This window comes from Caenorhabditis remanei, chromosome X (genome assembly GCF_010183535.1).
Source record: "Caenorhabditis remanei strain PX506 chromosome X, whole genome shotgun sequence".
NCBI lineage: Eukaryota > Metazoa > Nematoda > Chromadorea > Rhabditida > Rhabditidae > Caenorhabditis > Caenorhabditis remanei.
The window spans coordinates 8,705,185-8,719,877 of NC_071333.1; the positions used below are offsets into that span (position 1 = coordinate 8,705,185).

The window sequence follows — 14,693 nt, forward strand, 5'->3', positions numbered from 1 at the left end:
CAAAACAGGGAAAAGACTATTTTTGCGACGAATAAGAACGTTCCGTTCTCTCACTTTCAACCCATTTTTCATTCTCAGCATTTTCAGTCGTGAAAACATAAACCATGCCCACCACCACTACCACCGACTCTAGCAGCAGTGATTATGAACCAACAAGTACTGAGGTAATACTTTTTCCTACTTGTCAAGCCCTTAAATTAAGAACTTTTAAGGAAGATACCGGCACCGAGAAAGAGTACAAGAAGGAGAAACGCCTTTTCTGGAGTGATGGAAATGCAGGTGTAGAGAAAAATTACGAGGTATGTCTTGCTATTGAAAATTGAGTGAAATACTATGATGTTGTTATTTTCAGTTGGAAATTCCTGGGTTCAATGCGGTAGAAGCGGGTTATTTGGCGGACGATGAGGTAAGTTTATTTTCACATTTTCAATCGAGGCTATTTCAAATGGTTCTGGTTGTTCATTCCGAATAACATTGATCTATTTAGAAATTGTCCCTGAAGATCACTTTTCAGACGGACACTGAGGAGAAAGAAGTCGAGAAAGTTGAAATTAAACACAAAAAACGTTCGAGCGAAATTTCTAAATCAAGCAGTCTCTTCCTCAGCGATTCTGATGGATTCGAAGAAAGGGCAGTTCTGTAATTGTATTCTTGCTACTTTGATTCTGAATAAATGTGTATGCATCCGGTAACAGTTATTCTTCATTCAGTGTCAATAGAAGATAATGAAAAAAACCAATATAATAAACTGAGATTTTTGTTTGTTTGTTTAAGATCGTGATTTGCAGAAATCCTTTGTCTTACACCACACTTCGCCGTCCTGAAAGATTGATGCAAAATTAATTCAGTCTTCGGAAAAGATAAAAAATCAAAAAAGGAGCAAATCCTTACTTCACACATGCATTCGACACACATATCATTAGCATGATTCCATCTTTCTCCACTCTTCCGCCTCTTCCCTTCATCATGACAGCTCTTTTTCGGGTGATGTCTTCTCTTCCGCCGTTTTGCTTTCTCATCGCCACCAATCGCATTTCTAGCCAAAGTTGAACTTGATGAGCACATCGCATCGCAGCACGTAGTCCACATGTTCAAATTGATATCCGGCAATGATTCGCATGTCTCGTAAAACTGTGTGCTGTTTCCGTGATACACAAAAACATCTCTCTGAAAAGAGTAGTCAAATGACGTGAATGAATATGCAAAATGTTGTTGGAAGTTAGGTGTTTCCCAATGTTTCACTAACCTGAATTCTATCAATGTCATCACCGTTTGTGCATATGATCTTTGACAGAGTCACTTTTTTGATTTGTCGAAGTTGAGTTTTAGAAAACATCTCTTCACTCTCATACCAAAACCTATCACCATCTCTCAAACGTTTGAATTGGTCGGCAATGATGCAAGCAAGTGTCGGTCCCATCAGTGCGTCAGCCGTCCGTTTTTCAGTTACACCACCAACCCAGAGATCAATGTTTTCTGAAAACTATAAGCATATTTTTGTGATCACTGATCAGATTTTTTAGTATGCAGATTTGAATATTAAAAGTCAGGCATCACGAGAGACAATTGATTTTCAAAAGTTGCAGGTTCATTGAAACATACCTGGTACACCATAGAGAGATTGCAGTTTTGAAATAACAGTGTCGTTTTGAACAATATTTTTCATATCAGTCCATGTCTTGGGTACAGTGAGGTTGCAGAATTTGCGATATTCAGTCCATGAAGGGAGACCATGATCTCTTCCCCTTTGAATGTTCAGAGCAGCCAAGTCGAGGGCAACCTGAGAATCAATACATGCTTCGAGTGATATTTTATTAAGTCTTACTTCGTGGTATCTGTTAAACAACTTCTCTGTCAACTCCTTATTCAATACTTGATCTGGTCTGGGCAACTTGATTGGAGCAGCGAACAACCCTCTCAGCAACGGATCCACACCTCCTTCAGAAACCATTCTTTCCGGAGCAAAGAAAGCCTGAAACAAAATCTTTAGAGTAAAAATTATTCGAAAAAATTACATTATGTAGTGGTAAATGTCCCTCTTTGGTTTCTTTAAAGTTTTTGTCAAAACGGAAAAGATGGGTGTTGATGAGAGTATGGGCAAATCTCAAAGCTGCCGTTGCAAATTCATTAGCAATTGTTGGATTGACATCTGGATTATATCCCATGTATGGTCCAATAATGGTATCATATGTCGCCTTTCCAAGAATCTTTGGAAGCCAGTCGTTGTAGGTGATGTGTTGAAGGATAGCACCAATGATTTTTCTCGTCTCTGAATATTTTTCAAGTACAGATTATCCCTCAATTAAAAACGGTGTACCTTGGAAAATAGTCTCTCCGTCCCAATTCTCATTCACTTCCAATAACTTTGAAGCAATACGATTATGTTCTCTCAGGAATATGGTGTGCATACTCATTAGGCCCAGCTGCAATACAGAAATTTTATAATTGGTCTCTTCCGATTACATCATATCCGCCCATGATCCTACCTGCTCATTTGCTCTTACATCTCCGGCAAGGAAACATTTAATCGGGTTCTCGCGGGAGTAATTACGGCGGCAATCCATGTCGGAATCTTTTTCAAACGGCATGTACGGTTTGTTAGCTCTGTAAATGTACGGCGTTGCGTCAAAGAAAACATCACCTGTCTTTTTTGGTGGTCAATTATGTGTAACTATAGGACTAACCCGGAGACAATATCAAAGCGAAGAAGACCGTGGTCACTGTACAAGTCCCTTAGTTCCAATGCTTGTTCTTCACTGTTTCCGTATATTCCAGAAGCGTCGAGATACGATGTCAGTAAGTTGAGTTGATCACGATAGGTGACTCTTTGGAAGATTGGTGAAGTCTCTCCACTTCCACATGCAGCTCCATTTCTCTCAAATTCCATGCATGGATGTTTCTGATAGAGTCCAGTGTGAAGTTTCGGGTCATCAGCTTCCAATTGAATATTAAAACAAGGATCTGCATTCTCACATGTTCTATTGCAAAACGCTCCTTCCTTATAACTGTGACGTGTCAGGGCTGGAGCGGTAAGAGTGAGATCATGATCTGAAGTAGTAGTTTAATGATACTGTTTTGTGACAGAACACCTGTATCCTCTTACCAATAAATTGTCCCCATTGCATGGTCATCGCACTCAAGTGGCTGTGTGGTGTGGTCTCGTCTGTACCAATAAGTACTCTTGACACTTTTCTAGCATTTGGTACTTGATATCCATTGTACAATTTTCCTTTCTCCCAACCAACTGGTGTGTTGAATCCGTTCTCATATCGTGGAGGAAGAAGTCTCATAAAAGCCATTTCTGAAACTCCCCACCATGGATGTTCTTGATTGTTGCATTGACCATCGTATGATCTATACTTGGAGAAGAAACAGTAGTCATCACAACTCTCTGCAAATTGTCCAGTTTGACATCCTGACTTTTCCATCAAAGTTTGAACGTAAGACACCGGAAGAACTGCTTCATAAGATACATTTGGAGAAATCATGTTCGCTTCGAAGGCAAGACCGTTGTCAATATGCATTTGAACCAATCGAATACTCTCTTCGTAGATCTCTCGAGCCTTTCCAAGATCCATTTTCTTGAGGTTAATAGCAAATTTGAAAAGTTTTCTCAAGTCATTTGGACTTTCGATCTTATCCATCTTCCTTTGATCTTTTGTGGAAGCAAGTGCACTAAAATCCTTTATATTTTTTATTTTTTTCTTTTGATAACTCACTTCTCAACTTTCAGTTTCGCTTGTTTCGCAATTTTCTCTATGGTCATGTCATCAAGAAGTTTATCAACTTTCTCCGTCAATTCGGCGCCAACCAGTAAGTTAGCAGTGGCCACAGCAGAACCAACGCTATTAACCGCTTGACAGGTGAAAACTCCAGAATCATGCCTAGTTACTTTCTCAATGGTCAATTCAACATTGTTATCAGAGATCTGAAATACTAATTATAAGCGGAGCAATTTCGTTACAACTGCGCCCCGCCGCAAACGAGAGAGTATCGGCGAGAGACGCAGAGATTTTTCTGGCGCGAAACAGATTTTCACCATTTTTGATCTATTTTCACAAGTTTTAATAATTATTTTGCCAATTCCCGAGAGAAAATTATAAAAAATAGATCAAAAATGGTGAAAATCTGTTTCGCGCCAGAAAAAAACTCTGCGTCTCTCGCCGATACTCTCTCGTTTGCGGCGGAGCGCAGTTGTAAGAAGGCGTGGGCCGCTAGTAAAGTGATAAAGAAAAATATTTTTTACCGTATATCTAGTGTTTCTTCTAGGGATTCTTGTTCCTTCGAAAAGCCAAACAACATCCGGTGTTGGGAATCCTTTAGAATTACACCTCAACGTGACTTGTTGCCCTATAGTCGCATTGGTATCCATTGGAGCATCAACAATCACTGGTTGCTCACTGTAATAATTTCATTTTTGATCTTTTGATGTCCATCGCTCATCTATACGTCTCCAGTCAATCACAAAAGCAATACCTTTCTTTTAATGACACCGTGAACACATGTGTTTCCGATTCGTCGTCATTTGATGCAATGCACTTGTATCGACCAACATCGGTGTTCAAGAACGGGAAAATTTTCAGAACAGATCCATTTTTTGTGAACTTATGCTTTCGAGACTCCATTAGTTTCTGGAAATAACGTATACCAATAAAAAATCATGAAAAATAAGGTTTACCTGATCTCCAAACATCCAAGTAACAGTTGGGATAGGATCTCCACCGACTTCGCACATGAGTTCCAGAGTCTCACCGTCACGAGAAGATGTGTCGGGTTGTTTGTGGACAAACATTGATCCAGATTGCATTTCTGGCATTTCTGTGGTATCAAGCATTTCAGGTGTGGTTGAAGACATAATCTCTTCCATAGTAGACGTAGTCATTGGTTCCTCGGTTGTCGTGGTAGTTGTAGTAGTTTCTTGGGAAAGTGTAGTTTTCTTCATCATGTGGGCTGATTGTTTTTGACGGTGAAAAGCACATTGATAGTTTCTTGTGAATTGTCCATTGGATAAAAGAGATCCATCTTTGTCACGAGCAAAATGTGCAGTATGTCTAGCCTCCTTATTACTAAAAAGTAGGGATTGTGCTATATGACGTTTTATACAAGGTCACTTACTTCTCCAAAAATATCGGATCATAGTGATATGGTTCCATTTCACTATTTGGGCAGCTCATTTTGTACATTCCGTCATCATTGCGACTGAACTCTGGTTTTCCACATTTCAAGTTTTCTATCGACAGCTGAAGCATACAATAAGTTGAACAATGTGTGAATAACAATGATAAACATACGTTTCTGAACACATTATTCCGCAATTCTTTTGGGAAAAAACATTTTCCGACAACAAATATGTTCCTGTTAGAATGGGCAAGTAGTGAATTGGCAAACTGCTTCAGATGAGTCAATCTTAAAACATTCTTGAATGATTATAAGAATATTTATTATACCTGCAATCACAACTCCACGGATTTCCAGCCATTTTCACAGTTTTCAAGGTTGGGACCATTCGGACATTGAAGAAGTCATGAGACAAAGACTGGACGCGATTTCTTTGAAGGAGAAAAGTTTGAAGGTAGGGGCTGTTTGACACCAGCTGGAAAACAATAAATACTCGTTTTTGTCAAATTTCAAACTCACATCATCATCCACTTTTGAGATTTCATTATGGGCCAAATTCAAGCTCACGAGGGCGTTTGGTGCAGTAGACAGCTTGGGAACGGTTTTGATCTTATTGAAGGATAAATCGAGATATTTCAACCCAGGGAAACTGTCGATCAATGTCTAAATAGCAATTAATATAGAGAGTGGAGAAATAACCTTGGTTCTAAAAATACCTCATCAATAATTCTGATCGAATTGTTGGAAACGTCTAGATACTGCAGGTTTGGTAGGTTGTGAAAATCTGATTTAGTCAGCGTAGACAGCACATTAGCGGCAAAATAGAGATTAGTTGTCGCAATAGGGATATGTGCAGGTATTGTTGCCAAGTCTTAAATATAATCTTCGAATCATTAGTCAACAAGGAACGGTTTACTTTTTCCATCGCAATGAACATCTAATCCGGAACATTTACATTCTGCGGGGCAAGCAGATGATAATGGTAATAATACCAGAAAAAGGAATGCCAAACGCATACCTGAAAAAAATGCAAGTTGTCAGAGAGACAAGGTTTTCGAAAGAATGACAAAAATAGAAGTGACCATGAAAGAATATTGGTCAAAATAAGAGAAATTACTGATGAAAAGATATATAATTGCATTTTTCTTCATTATTCCAGACTGTGGCAGTTAATTGCATCATCCTATTTTTTCTTTGTCAAGAAAATAATCGAGTTAGGTCTATTCACAACGAGAAAAATATCTGAGAATAGGAAAACTCGAAGACCGAATGATGCGAATGAGCCGCTCGAGCTGACCACAGGGGGTTGAGGGACCGTCATCGGCGCGGATCAAAAGATAAGGACCCGAAGAAAAACCGCCGACAAATGTACAGCCGACACAGCGACAGCAGAAGAGCGCGCACGCACCAGATGCCCCCTTCGCGCTGCCATATCAATTTTCCTTTGTCTTCTTTCATCTACTGCTTTGATATTACTCTCTTTTTTTTTACTTGTCGACGTATAACCTTTTCGTCCGTTCCGCCCATATCATATCATCACTGAACTGTTGCAAGATGATACGTTTTTAGGCCGGTGATTGATTGAATCTTTGCGGAAATGAGATGGTTGTTGGGTCGAAGACTGTGTGGTTTGCAGTGAGAAGAGTGAAATATTACAGCAGGAGATATTCTTCCAATTCTCAATATATCGGGTAATATCCGAATGGAAAGTGCATTGCGCAACCTGATCTATTGAGTCATAGACAAATGTTGGCCAGACACCCTTTGGGGCTCACAGCGGGGCGGAGGCCAACTTTATGGTAGGGTGGCAACTGCTCGGATATCATATGGCCACCGTAAAACCACTGCCACGTCATACTCAAGTGCTATAGGTCAGAAACCGTTCAAATCGCGAAACGTTTTCCGTTAAGTTGTTGTATAGTTCCCTCAGGATAATTGTTGTTTTTCCCTTCCGACTGGTACCAGTCAACACCAAACCAATAGTTAATTATAGTTGTCATTCATTGTTCCCGGCATGAAGCAGTTTTTCATTATAACAGATTTTCGCATTCCTATATTTCATTTGCATACTTTTGAGTTTCGATAACTTTCCCAATACTATAAATAATTTTCAATTAGGATTCATTCATTTTTCTGTGCACAAAAAATAAGGAGTTTCTTATTTATTGTTTTTCCTTAGCTTAGAAGTTACAAGCTGAGCAATATGGAGAATAACTTTAAAAAATTTTCTCGTTATCGGAAACAGTTGTCTAGCCAAAATAAAATTTTGTTGACATCTTTCAAACCTTTCAGAGCACTATCGATATATTTGAAATCACCGTTTCCGGCAAATTAGTTTAGAATGACGCTGATAACTGATAAATAATGTCACGTATATAGTAATTGAACAAGAAATTGCTTGGACTGGGTTTTGAAGTGTTACCGAAAAAGATAACTTGAAGAACGAATAATTTTTATCGGCCAACGCGAGTATTTATAAAGCCAAGAATAAAATGAGCACTGAGTTGTTACAAAAATAAAATGAGCACTGAATTTGGTGTTAATCGTTTCCGGCAAGATTGTTCTCACTGTTTCTGATAAACAATGACGTCATCATTTAATTTCTTCCCTCCTTTCCTCTCCTTTTCTTATCGGTTTCTCCGCGAAAACAGACACGAGCATACATCGGGTTAATGTGCGACGAATGAACGGTATGCGATGATGTTGTTGTTGTTCCGTGCGCCATATCCCTCTCACATTGACCCTCATCCGTTTTCCTCTTCAACGGCCTTTCCTCTTCTTTTCCTTTCGATCGCATTGTTCTGCCAGAGAAACCAACCGCCTGCCGTTCCATGTATTTATGGTCTTTACCATCTGCGTCTCCACGAGGCAGTATCAACTCTCGTACAGTGCATTGCTCTGTCCGGCACCATCTCTGTCTCTCGCATCTCAGTGTCATTGTGTTCCCGCACCCCCCGTCTGTCTCTATCTATTCAATGGTTTTTGTTTTCATCGGATTAGTGCATTTGAAATGGTTATAACCAGCTAGACTGTCATTAGCTGTTTCGGTCCTCCTTATTCATATAGCATGTATAAAAGCTTGATGGAAGGATGACTCACCTTCGGTCAATCTGGGTCCAAGCAATTTTTTTTAAATTCTCGTAACGTGTTCAACAGCTGTTTTGCGGTGAAACACTTTCGCGTTTTCTCTAAACTTAATTTTTTTAAATTAATAGCTGCCGCATTGATTCAACATATTTAGATTGAAAAGAATTAAAACTGCCCACAGCTCATCCCATGACTCATTTTCCATTTTTGAGTAGAATTATGAAACATTGTATTTATTTTTGAACTTGAACCAACCAGTCATTGTGGCTATTTCTGAATCATATAGTTCTATTTTCAGCGTGTTGTATTCTGAAAGGTAGCACCGGCACTAATTCTGATAAGTGTTCAAAATTGTTTTTAGTTTAAAATTTTGCCATTCCAATAATACCGTTCATAGAAAAATATTTCCTACAAAAGTTTATCTAATCAAAGACAACAATGTTGCTGTCTGTGATCACACGGGCTATTGATAACTTCTGCAGTCTCCGTTCATTGTCGTGAGAGATAAGATAATATGTACTTTTCTTGGTTCAACGTATTCAGAAACCGAACGGTTACACTTTTTGTATATCTCATCTCAACCGTAATACATTGAATTCAACACGTTCTACTTTCAACTTATATCTCTCTAGGTCTCTTCAACATTCTTCTTCGCTGCGTACTTTTCTTATGTCCTATGTTCGATTCCGTGGCCGCGGCTTGTGTCCTGACATGTTTAATAAGGATTTAGGTACCTGACCCCATTTATTTACCCACCAACACATACTTCTATGGTCCATGCAGGTGTTTGCTTGACATTAGTATATGTTTGGGAACCTTATCCCAGCGGCTCATCTGTATTTAGTCTTATTTCCTGCTTCTGACCTAATAATAACGGTCCTGCAATCTAAGGGTCGATGGGTTCACGCCGTCAGCTGTCAGATGTTGCGGAACCTCCATGCATGCCCTTAATTATGTATGTACGGTCTGCTGCAGCGAACAGTGTTCTACCACCTGCCTGGTTAGAAAAGCTCCGGACCGTTTTTGAATAGAAAAGAGAACCATTTGGCATATAAGTCATATAAACACATAAATACACTCCTACTCTTTTTTGGAGTTGCTGACTCACCAAATTCTATTTATCAATGCAATTCTTCACTTGATCGTTTCAAAAGTTTTCTCTGTTTGCATAATGTTCTTCGCTTCTTCTTTCACGTTGTTTCCTTTACTGCGTCTTTTACTCTCTCATTTTATTTTTTCCCTTCTTCCTGTCTTTCTCACTCATTTTCATCTTCCCTGTTTTCAAACTGTCCGAATCAATATTCCCCGCACCTCCGGGGGGTTGCGATGCGTCATCTTTTCTACTTTTCCTTTTCTTTAGGACTCCCGCAAATGCTTTCTATTTTATTGTTGTTCCGCCACATTCCTCCGCATTCCATTTTTCAAAATTAAAATGAAACCAACCAAAAAATTACATTACAGATCCACTCTGGCCGATGAAACACCATTAAAACGGCCACACATTCTATGATGAGAGTGCTGCTTGCCGTACTGCTTTTGGTTTATGCCATAGTTGCATTTCAACCACCTACAATTGATGTCAACGACCATTTGGTTCAGGTGAGAACCCAACAAAACGTTGTATGAAAATGTATTTATTTTGATTTCAGGATCATGCTAGTATTGGTAGATTTGTTGAGTTGATGGAGCATGACACACTTGTACTCAAATGTCATGGTCGATTTGGTATGATTTATCTATTTTCTTCGAATCCACAAATATGAAATTTCAGACGATCTGAAGTACACATTTCCAAATTTAAATGAACATCGCGGATACAATGAATCAGGGTTCGAAGACCGTGTTGAAGAAACAATTGACGAAGCGTTTGGAGATACCATGCTCACAATCAACGATGTCCGAGAATCCGATACTGGCACGTATTCCTGCATTTCAATGGAACATCCATCATTGAACGACACTCTCCACGTGTTTGTCTATGGATCAAGAGTTTTCCTTCCACTCACATCAGTGATGATTATGTACAACGAAGGAGAAGTGATGATGCCGTGTAAAACCACCAAGTTTGTCGACAAAAATGATATAGAACTCTACGCTAACGAAGTTCTAGTGAAAGCTGCGTCAAAAAATTATGACCAACGGTGTGTTTTCTACATGAAAATTGATATTAAGATATAATCTGTTTTTAGGTACGGCTACAAAATCACGAAAAAGCTCTACGACGTGAAACCAATTCAAGGCGTTAAGTTTGAGTGCCGTCACAAAAAAGAACCACGTCAAGAAGTCGACTACATAATTTCTGAAAACGTCAGAAGTTCAAATACTGACAACGACTTCAATTTTTATTGGAGCAATGGACATGAGTGGCCATATGTTGGATACAACTACACTTTGATCTGTAATCTTGCATACAATGGTACACAAGAATTCAAAGCTTACGAGAATAACCTCCATATCGAGTGCCCACAATGCTCAAATGTTGCAGGGGTATGTTAATTTTAGATTAATGTTTCCATTACATATACTGTGCTTTTAGAGTCACGTTTATGTTGAACGCAACAAAAAAGCAAATGAAAATAGACTGGTGGCAAAGCTTCATATTGCACACTTGGAATTAGAAGACACTGGTTCTTATAAATGCATTTGGAAAAATGAATACACCGATGACAAATTCATTGAATATCACTTATCGAATATCTCTCCGACAAGATCTCAAATCAAGATTCTTGAAAGAAGTCCACAAATTCTCAGGATCAAAGAAGGTCGTTCCACTGCTTTGTCTGCGAAGTTTGCTGTTTTTCCCGCCGATGAAGAGAGTTACACAGCAACATGGAGTAGAATGTACAACTCTTCGATAAAAGACGGACCACAAAGTGAAACAATTATCACTGATGAGAAACGCACTATTTCTGCTGAGGATTTAAAGAATGGAGTATTTACGGAGACATTGAATCTCAGTAGTGGATCTGTAACAACCAGTATGAGTGGAACGTAAGTTTTTCATTTCCAAAAAAGCTGGATCTTTTCAATTATATTAATTATAGGTACCGGCTGTCAATTTCACATATAAACAGCAGCCATAGTGTGCAATGGGAGGTGGCAATTGAAAATGATGAGCCAGATGTGCAAATTACGGTCCGTGAACCGTCTTCGTTCATTGTTTTCAACCAGCAATTTTATCCACCCGATACACACCTTCACATTGATTGCATCTCAATTTCCATCCCTCCGGCAGATGTTGTTTTTGAGAGAAAAGACACTGAAACAGGAGAATTCCAAGCAATTGATTCAAGTCTTTTGATAGAAGTGGGAGGAACATACGAGAAAGGTTTTATTTGGAATATGACACTGACAGAAGATGTTGAGTTGAGATGTGTTAGTGAGAAACATGGAAAGGTAACGATTCTCAATAGAATTCGAATTATATCGTTTAATTTCAGAAACACATAACCAAAAAATCCATTATTGTGGCTGACGAAGCATTGAAAGTAAATTCAAAGATTACGAAAAGCAAGAAAGCAACTAAATCAGAAGAAGAAGACAATGCGATATACGAAGGAGATCACGTCAGACTCACGTGTGTTGTTCCTACTGGTGCAGTCGATTGGGATGTTTCATGGCGTTTTGAGGGAAATGACCTTCCGTCATCAGAAACCAAAGTCAAAGGACATTCTAAACACGTCACCCTTCAAATTGAGTAAGCTTAGTGTCCACTTTGAGTGTTCACCAAAATTCATTGTTTCAGAGACATTACGACCAGTTCAAGTGGGAAATATTTCTGTGTTGTTAAAAAAGGTGGTTCTGAGGAACTTCTTGAAACTGTTGTCAAAGTGGAGAGCATTTCAAAGCCACACCACACCGATGCTGATTCTCAATCAATCGTTGCAGTCAATTATGACGAGACTTTTGTCATAAATTGTAACATGGCAGGTAAACCAGCAGCCGAATTCACGTGGTTCAAAAATGGCAACCCGTACACGCATGGAGAACAAATTGGGTCTTTGTTGAAAGTGACAAGAGCACGCGCTGAAGATGATGGACAATTCCATTGCTTGGCTACGAACCGAGCGGGAGCAACAAGTAATTATATTGAAGTCAAAGTGGACGGAGTTCCGAAAGGATCGTCATTCTTGTACTGGTTTTTTGTTTTCATTGTTTTTCTGGCAGTCGTCGCCATCTGTTTTCTGGTTTATAAAGTTAGTAGCTGGAAGAAACTGGCAAAACAAAAGGACATGTGAGTTTTAATAAGCCCGAAGTATCACATCACCATATATCTTTCAGTACACTCAACGAGTTATATAACATGATTGAACACAATGCGGGACCGTTGCCAGAGGAAATGAAAGCATTGCCAATCGAAGAACGAACATATTATCTTCCTTACAACACGAATTATGAGATTGACCCTGTCAATCTGGAACTATTGGAACCATTGGGCTCAGGTCATTTTGGAGTTGTCAAGAAGGGATACTTGCAAATGGCAGATCCTAAAAGTCAGATTGAATACAAAACTCGTTTGCCAGTTGCTGTTAAAAGTAAGTTCCGAATTTTGTGTTTCGAACGTGATCAGTTTTATTTTTCTTAATTTTAGGCTCCACGAACCCATATAATGTTGAGCTGCAAAGAATGATGGCAGAAGAACTCAAAATTATGTGTGCTATTCCAAAACATCCGAACGTACTTGCTCTGGTTGGAGCTGTCACCGCAAACATGAGAAAGTGAGTTGTCCAAGTGGAGAATAAATATACTAAATTCATACGTACAATTTCAGAGGTCAACTTTTCATTGTCACCGAGTACATAGATGGTGGTAGTTTGAAAGATTACCTTTTTAATCATCGAGCTTTTTTCAAGAATGAGCTTGTTGAGGATGAGGAAATTCCGGTTGACGACAGTTACATGGTACCGAATAGTGTGAAGAAGAAGAAATATAAGTTTGAAGACGATTCCGAAGCAAGTGAACAATTGTTGAGTGGTGAAACAAATTATCTCTGCACATCTGATCTACTGTCGATTGGACTTCAAATTGCCAATGGAATGGAATGGCTCGCTAATGTCCCAGTAAGTTTGAGTGATTCATAATTGAACTCTAATTTTGAAATTTATAGTGCGTTCACCGTGATTTGGCTTGTCGTAATGTTCTGATCACCAAAACAAAAATTGTCCGTATTGCTGACTTCGGACTTGCCAAAAGACACACCAACAAGAATTACTACAGGTGAGATTACCCGCTTGCTGAAAACTATGATTCATTGAAATTAAAATAATTTACAGAACAAAGAAAAGCAAAGACACTCCACTTCCAGTCCGTTGGCTACCGGAAGAATCATTCGATTTATTCAAATTTAACGAAAAATCCGACGTGTGGTCATTCGGAATATGTCTCTATGAAATTTTCACTCTTGGAGGAACGCCATATCCAGGCATGGATAACTTGGCTGTTGTCAAGTTTGTTAGAGAAGGTCACCGGAATACTCAACCAGAGTACTGCCACGACGATATGTAAGGGTTTGAAATTTTTATTCATTTTACACATGTGTTATTTCAGCTTTGAGTTGATGAAAAAGTGCTGGCAAGAATCCCCAAAGGATCGACCAACCTTCTCCGAGTGCATTCAGCATTTCAAAAATCATATGGAAGGGTGTGCCAGCTCAGTAAGCTAACATACTCATCTTCACATTCAAAAAATGAATCTCTTTCAGCTGATTGATCGGATCGACAACATGTTGCACATGGAGAGAGAGGAGCAACTGAAACTCGAGGAGTGGACCCAAAAATCTCGGCCAGATATTCCTGGTGCCAGATTCAAGAAGTCACCGAAAAAGCAGGCTGCTGAAGAGAGATACTTGATTGTGGAAAGTCATGCCTAAAAGGGATGCTATTGGTCAAACCAACTCCCTATTGGGAAAATTGTTAATCTTCTCATGCCAGTCTAAGATACTCTGTATTAAATTAAAATTCCTTGTTTTTTGTTTGAATTAACACAGCGTTGCTAGTATTTTCTAACTCATTTTTCATTTATGGCCACACATTCTTCCTTTTGCATCAAAACTGTACGGTTCCCTTTTTATAGTCAATCAAAAGAAAAACATTCGGTTCATCATTATTGTACATATTATTCATGTTTCGTTAATGAAGTTGATTTATACTTATAATAACTCTGTGATTAAATGAAATATCTGAAGTGATTAAAAATTCAAGTAGACATGAGATCTACTTGAATTCGAAGAGACCTCTGTCAATTCGTACATCTTTCCGAGTGTTTCCAATGGACAAAAAAATTTACATGGAACATAAGGGAAATAATAAAAACCGAAGAATTTGATTGGTCAATCGTTTATCAAATCGCTCTACTCATAGCAGGAATATCCACAGCATTGACCATCTTTGCATTTCTTAGAAAATCAGAAAATCTAAAAAATGCCAAAACTAACCTAATATGCAACAAAAAGTGAGTTTTTGGAATTGTGCTTTGTGAGATTAGTTGAA

The 14,693-nt window shown here is 38.8% G+C and overlaps 4 protein-coding genes across 4 annotated transcripts; 2 read left to right on the forward strand and 2 right to left on the reverse strand.

The window, feature by feature from the left end:
* Nucleotides 1-104: 104 nt before the first annotated feature.
* Nucleotides 105-643, forward strand: GCK72_023684 (uncharacterized protein; the record flags this gene model as incomplete). The annotated part of the gene is made up of 4 exons (XM_003109437.2): nucleotides 105-164; nucleotides 213-299; nucleotides 353-406; nucleotides 515-643. 4 exons carry the CDS (start codon nucleotides 105-107, stop codon nucleotides 641-643), a joined length of 330 nt encoding a protein of 109 aa, XP_003109485.2.
* Nucleotides 644-769: 126 nt separating this feature from the next.
* Nucleotides 770-6,134, reverse strand: GCK72_023685 (uncharacterized protein; the record flags this gene model as incomplete). Its single annotated transcript, XM_053735506.1, has 20 exons — nucleotides 770-820; nucleotides 892-1,167; nucleotides 1,247-1,476; nucleotides 1,603-1,780; nucleotides 1,826-1,972; nucleotides 2,016-2,269; nucleotides 2,318-2,423; nucleotides 2,487-2,604; nucleotides 2,685-3,048; nucleotides 3,104-3,675; nucleotides 3,720-3,928; nucleotides 4,247-4,400; nucleotides 4,477-4,631; nucleotides 4,679-5,066; nucleotides 5,116-5,240; nucleotides 5,292-5,355; nucleotides 5,448-5,593; nucleotides 5,638-5,781; nucleotides 5,835-5,989; nucleotides 6,035-6,134. 20 exons carry the CDS (start codon nucleotides 6,132-6,134, stop codon nucleotides 770-772), a joined length of 3,936 nt encoding a protein of 1,311 aa, XP_053579072.1.
* Nucleotides 6,135-7,714: 1,580 nt separating this feature from the next.
* GCK72_023686 (uncharacterized protein) lies at nucleotides 7,715-8,056 on the reverse strand (the record flags this gene model as incomplete). The annotated part of the gene is made up of 1 exon (XM_003109586.2): nucleotides 7,715-8,056. The coding sequence occupies one exon, from the start codon at nucleotides 8,054-8,056 to the stop codon at nucleotides 7,715-7,717; it is 342 nt and encodes a 113-aa protein (XP_003109634.2).
* A 1,655-nt stretch (nucleotides 8,057-9,711) lies between these two features.
* Nucleotides 9,712-14,074, forward strand: GCK72_023687 (uncharacterized protein; the record flags this gene model as incomplete). The annotated part of the gene is made up of 15 exons (XM_003109497.2): nucleotides 9,712-9,804; nucleotides 9,855-9,930; nucleotides 9,977-10,346; nucleotides 10,395-10,692; nucleotides 10,742-11,196; nucleotides 11,250-11,601; nucleotides 11,646-11,902; nucleotides 11,951-12,439; nucleotides 12,487-12,740; nucleotides 12,797-12,923; nucleotides 12,977-13,265; nucleotides 13,313-13,422; nucleotides 13,479-13,706; nucleotides 13,753-13,858; nucleotides 13,907-14,074. The coding sequence occupies 15 exons, from the start codon at nucleotides 9,712-9,714 to the stop codon at nucleotides 14,072-14,074; spliced, it is 3,672 nt and encodes a 1,223-aa protein (XP_003109545.2).
* Between the last annotated feature and the right edge of the window lie 619 nt (nucleotides 14,075-14,693).